Here is a 5,561-nt window from a genome sequence, read left to right on the forward strand (position 1 = left end):
TCTCGCCTTTGAGTCAGAAGGTTGTGGGTTCGATTCCCACTCCAGAGACTTGAGCACAAAATCCAGGCTGACACTTCCAGTGCAGTACTGAGGGAGCGCCGCACTGTCAGAGGGGCAGTACTGAGGGATTGCTGCACTGTCGGAGGGGCAGTACTGAGGGAGCGCCGCACTGTCAGAGGGGCAGTACTGAGGGAGCGTCGCACTGGCGGAGGGGCAGTACTGAGGGAGCGTCGCACTGTCGGAGGGGCAGTACTGAGGGAGCGTCGCACTGTCGGAGGGGCAGTACTGAGGGAGCGTCGCACTGTCGGAGGGGCAGTACTGAGGGAGCGCCGCACTGTCGGAGGGGCAGTACTGAGGGAGCGCCGCACTGTCGGAGGGGCAGTACTGAGGGAGCGCCGCACTGTCGGAGGGGCAGTACTGAGGGAGCGCTGCACTGTCGGAGGGGCAGTACTGAGGGAGCGCCGCACTGTCGGAGGGGCAGTACTGAGGGAGTGTCGGAGGGGCAGTACTGAGGGAGCGCTGCACTGTCGGAAGGGCAGAACTGAGGGATTGCTGCACTGTCGGAGGGGCAGTACTGAGGGAGTACTACACTGTCAGAGGTACTGTTGTTCGGATGAGAGGGCAGACGGGTCCTTAGCTAAGACCTCATTATTCATATTGTGGGCACAATTGGTGGTGGCTGTTTGACTTTAGCAGGCTTCACATTGCAAACCTAAACCTATCCTCACCGACACACTCATAACCCACACGTGCACTTCCAGAAAAGATGCTGACCAATATTTTTCCCTGGCTAACCCGGGAATGCTGAGGTTAATCGCGATGCCTCCCACTGCCACCTGGGTTAATTCAGGCTGGAATAGGGATAGAACTTGGGACCATCCTAGTCGGTTCGTCCAGCTACCCAATGAGTCAGCCCTAGTCAGCTTCTTACTATGAGATATTTCATTGATATGCAGGGTTCATTACCCCAGGCTTGTGAGAGCGAGTAAAAGGCAGATAATTTCATTTTGGGGCTTATCCGGTGACAAATTGTCCCAATTTCCCTCACTGACCACCAGTTAATCTGTGTAATATATTAATCATCACTAACTATTCTCAATATTTCATCTGATTGATCAATTTAATGCAATACTCCATCCTTTTAACATAATTAATCATATTTTAAAATATATTTACAAGATTATTAAAATGCAAAGTAATATTTTAAAATATATTTAAGATTATTTATCATGCAGAATATTTTAAAATATAACTAAGATTATTTATCATGCACAATATTTTAAAATATATTTACAAGGTTATTTAGAATGCAAAGTACTGTAATATTTTAAAATATATTTAAGATTATTTATCATGCACAATATTTTTTAATTGTATTACTGTAATATTTTAAAATATATTTACACAATTATTTAACATGCACAATATTTTTAAAATATATTTGAGATTATTTATCATGCACAATATTTTTAAAATATATTTACAAGATTATTTAAATGCAAAGTAATATTTAAAAATATATTTAAGATTATTTATCATGCGCAATATTTTAAATATATATTTACACAATTATTTAACATGCACAATATTTTAAAAATATATTAAATATTATTTATCATGCACAATATTTTAATAATGAAGGTAATAATTCAATGTATAATTAAAATGTAGTTAATTTACTATTAAAATATATTACAATTAATAATTTAGATAATTGCAAAATAGTCCCAATGTTGCATTTCCTGCCTGTGCCGAGTTTGCTCTGGAATCGCCTCCCGCCCTGGGCTGGGCTGCGCGCTCCCGGAGCTGGGCGGTGCGCGCTCCCGCCGGCTGACAGTGCGCGCCCCCCGCCGGCTGACAGCGCGCGCCCCCCGCGGCTGGGCCCGGCCCAGTCGGGAAGATGGAGACTGCAGCAGCCTATGGAGCCGGCCGGGCGGGCGGCGCCTTCGACCCCCTCACCTTCATCCGGCAGCCGCAGACCATCCTCAGGGCCGTCAGCTGGGTGAGTGAGGGGGGAGACTAACCCGGGGGAGAGAGTGAGTGAGGGGGGAGAGAGTGAGTGAGGGGAGACTAGCCCGGGGGAGAGAGTGAGGGAGACTAACCCGGGGGAGAGAGTGAGTGAGGGGGAGAGAGTGAGTGAGGGGAGACTAGCCCGGGGGGAGAGTGAGGGGAGACTAACCCGGGGGAGAGAGTGAGTGAGGGGGGAGAGAGTGAGTGAGGGGGGGAGAGAGTGAGGAGTGGGGGAGTGAGGAGGGTGAGTGGGGAGTGAGGAGAGTGGGGGAGTGAGGAGGGGGAGTGAGAGGGGGAGTGAGGAGGGAGTGGGGGAGTGAGGAGAGCGAGGGAGTGAGGAGGGGAGGAGAGCGAGGGAGTGAGGAGGGGGAGAGAGCGAGGGAGTGAGGAGGGGGAGAGAGCGAGGGAGTGAGGAGGGGGAGAGAGCGAGGGAGTGAGGAGGGGGAGAGAGCGAGGGAGTGAGGAGGGGGATGAGAGCGAGGGAGTGAGGAGGGGGAGAGAGCGAGGGAGTGAGGAGGGGGAGAGAGCGAGGGAGTGAGGAGGGGGAGAGAGCGAGGGAGTGAGGAGGGGGAGAGAGCGAGGGAGTGAGGAGGGGGAGAGAGCGAGGGAGTGAGGAGGGGGAGAGAGCGAGGGAGTGAGGAGGGGGAGGGAGCGAGGGAGTGAGGAGGGGGAGGGAGCGAGGGAGTGAGGAGGGGAGGGAGCGAGGGAGTGAGGAGGGGGAGGGAGCGAGGAGGGGGAGGAGCGAGGGAGCGAGGAGGGGAGGGAGCGAGGGAGCGAGGAGGGGGAGGGAGCGAGGGAGTGAGGAGGGGGAGGGAGCGAGGGAGTGAGGAGGGGGAGGGAGCGAGGGAGTGAGGAGGGGGAGGGAGCGAGGGAGTGAGGAGGGGAGGGAGCGAGGAGGGGAGGGAGCGAGGAGGGGGAGGGGGAGCGAGAGAGTGAGGAGGGGGAGAGAGAGCGAGGAGTGAGGAGGGGGAGGGAAGTGAGGAGAGTGAGGGAGTGAGGAGGGGGAGAGAGTGAGGAGGGGGAGAGAGTGAGGAGGGGGAGAGAGTGAGGAGGGGGAGAGAGTGAGGGAGTGAGGAGGGGGAGAGAGTGAGGGAGTGAGGAGGGGAGAGAGTGAGGAGGGGGGAGTGAGGAGGGGGAGAGAGTGAGGAGGGGGGAGTGAGGAGGGGGGGAGTGAGGAGGGGGGAGTGAGGGAGTGAGGAGGGGGAGTGAGGAGGGGGGTGAGGGGGAGTGAGGAGGGGGAGTGAGGGAGTGAGGAGGGGGGGTGAGGGAGTGAGGAGGGGGGTGAGGAGTGAGGAGGGGGGTGAGGGAGTGAGGGGGGGTGAGGGAGTGAGGGGGGGTGAGGGAGTGAGAGGGGGGTGAGGGAGTGAGGGGGGGTGAGGGAGTGAGGGGGGGGTGAGGGAGTGAGGAGGGGGTGAGGGAGTGAGGAGGGGGGGTGAGGGAGTGAGGAGGGGGGGGTGAGGGAGTGAGGAGGGGGGGTGAGGGAGTGAGGAGGGGGGTGAGGGAGTGAGGAGGGGGGGTGAGGGAGTGAGGAGGGGGGGTGAGGAGTGAGGGGGAGTGAGGAGGGGGGGGTGAGGGAGTGAGGGGGGGTGAGGGAGTGAGGAGGGGGGGTGAGGGAGTGAGGAGGGGGGGGTGAGGGAGTGAGGAGGGGGGTGAGGGAGTGAGGAGGGGGTGAGGGAGTGAGGAGGGGGGGGTGAGGGAGTGAGGAGGGGGGGTGAGGGAGTGAGGAGGGGGGTGAGGGAGTGAGGAGGGGGGTGAGGGAGTGAGGGGGGGGTGAGGGAGTGAGGAGGGGGGAGTGAGGAGGGGGGGTGAGGAGGGGGGGTGAGGAGTGAGGAGGGGGGGTGAGGAGGGGGGGTGAGGGAGTGAGGAGGGGGAGTGAGGAGGGGGAGTGAGGAGGGGGGTGAGGGAGTGAGGAGGGGGGAGTGAGGAGGGGGGGTGAGGGAGTGAGAGGGGGGTGAGGGAGTGAGGAGGGGGGGGTGAGGGAGTGAGGAGGGGGGGTGAGGGAGTGAGGGGGGGGTGAGGAGTGAGGAGGGGGGTGAGGAGGGGGGGGTGAGGGAGTGAGGAGGGGGGTGAGGAGGGGGGTGAGGAGTGAGGAGGGTGGGTGAGGGAGTGAGGAGGGGTGGGTGAGGGAGTGAGGAGGGGTGGGTGAGGGAGTGAGGAGGGGGGGTGAGGGAGTGAGGAGGGGGGTGAGGGAGTGAGGAGGGGGGGTGAGGGAGTGAGGAGGGGGGGTGAGGTGGGGGAGTGAGGAGGGGGGGTGAGGTGGGGGAGTGAGGAGGGGGGGTGAGGGGTGTGGAGGGGGGTGAGGGAGTGAGGAGGGGGGGTGAGGGAGTGAGGCGGGGGGGGTGAGGGAGTGGGGGGTGGTGGGAGTGGAGGAGGGGGGAGGGAGGTGAGGTGGGGGTGTGGGAGTGGGAGGGGGGGGTGGGGGGTGTGGGGGGGGGTGGTGGGGAGTGAGGAGGGGGGGTGGGGGGGGAGTGGGGGGGGGTGGGGGGTGGGTGTGGGAGGGTGGGGGTGAGGGGGGTGAGGGGGTGGGTGTGGGGTGGGGAGTGTGAGGGGGGGGAGTGAGGGGGGGGTGAGGGAGTGAGGTGGGGGGTGGGAGGGGAGGTGGGGGGAGGAGGGGGGGTGGGGGGGTGAATGGGGGGAGGGGGGGTGAGGAGGGGGGTGGGGTGGTGTGGGTGGGGGGTGGGGTGAGGGTGAGGGAGGGTGGAGTGGGGGTGTGAGGGGGGGGTGAGGGAGTGAGGAGTGGGGTGGGGGTGAGGAGGGGGGTGTGAGGGGGGGTGGGGGGTGAGGAGGGGGGTGAGGGGGGGGGAGGAGGGGGGTGTGGGGTGAGGGGGGGGTGGGGGGTGTGAGGAGTGGGAGGGGGTGTGAGGGGGGGGGTGAGGGTGGGGGAGTGAGGAGGGGGGAGTGAGGAGGGGGGTGAGGAGGGGGGGTGAGGAGGGGGGGGTGGGAGGGGGGAGTGAGGAGGGGGGGTGAGGGAGGGAGGGTGTAGGGGGGAGTGAGGGGGGGGTGAGGGAGTGAGGGGTCGGGTGGGGAGGTGGAGTGAGGGGGGAGTGGGAGGAGAGTGAGTGAGGGGTGAGTGAGTGGGGGAGAGTGAGTGAGGGGGGGGAGTGTGTGAGGAGGGGGGGAGTGAGTGAGTGGGGTGGGAGAGAGTGAGTGAGGGGGGGTGAGAGTGGGTGGGGGGAGACCGGGGGGAGAGAGTGGTGAGGGGGGTTACGGGGGAGAGAGTGAGTGAGGGGGAGATAACCGGGGGGGGAGAGAGTGAGTGAGGGGAGACTACCGGGGGGAGAGTGAGTGAGGGGGAGACTAACCCGGGGGGAGAGAGTGAGTGAGGGGGAGACTAACCCGGGGGGAGAGAGTGAGTGAGGGGGGAGAGAGTGAGGGGAGACTAGGTGGGGGGGAAGAGTGAGTGAGGGGGGAGAGAGTGAGTGAGGGGGAGAGAGTGAGTGAGGGGGGAGAGAGTGAGTGAGGGGGAGACTAACCCGGGGGGAGAGAGTGAGTGAGGGGAGAGACTAACCCGGGGGGAGAGAGTCGAAGTGAGGGGGAGACTAACCCGGGGG

The 5,561-nt window shown here is 61.1% G+C and overlaps 1 protein-coding gene across 3 annotated transcripts in view; it reads left to right on the forward strand.

The window, feature by feature from the left end:
• Positions 1-1,840: 1,840 nt before the first annotated feature.
• Positions 1,841-5,561, forward strand: part of LOC147099641 (synaptogyrin-1-like) — a 57,448-nt gene continuing 53,727 nt past the window's right edge. For 2 of the 3 annotated variants that reach the window (XM_085968995.1, XM_085968996.1), the window contains exon 1: positions 1,841-2,002. In XM_085968995.1, coding sequence (XP_085825121.1) covers positions 1,901-2,002 — 102 coding nt within the window. In that variant the 5' untranslated portion in view covers positions 1,841-1,900. The remainder of the gene's footprint in view (positions 2,003-5,561) is intronic. The other variant, XM_085968994.1, reaches the window with a different exon arrangement.

This window comes from Somniosus microcephalus, chromosome 28 (genome assembly GCF_052327205.1).
Source record: "Somniosus microcephalus isolate GS21.2 chromosome 28, FLI_Smic_1.0, whole genome shotgun sequence".
In the NCBI taxonomy this organism is placed as follows: Eukaryota; Metazoa; Chordata; class Chondrichthyes; order Squaliformes; family Somniosidae; genus Somniosus; species Somniosus microcephalus.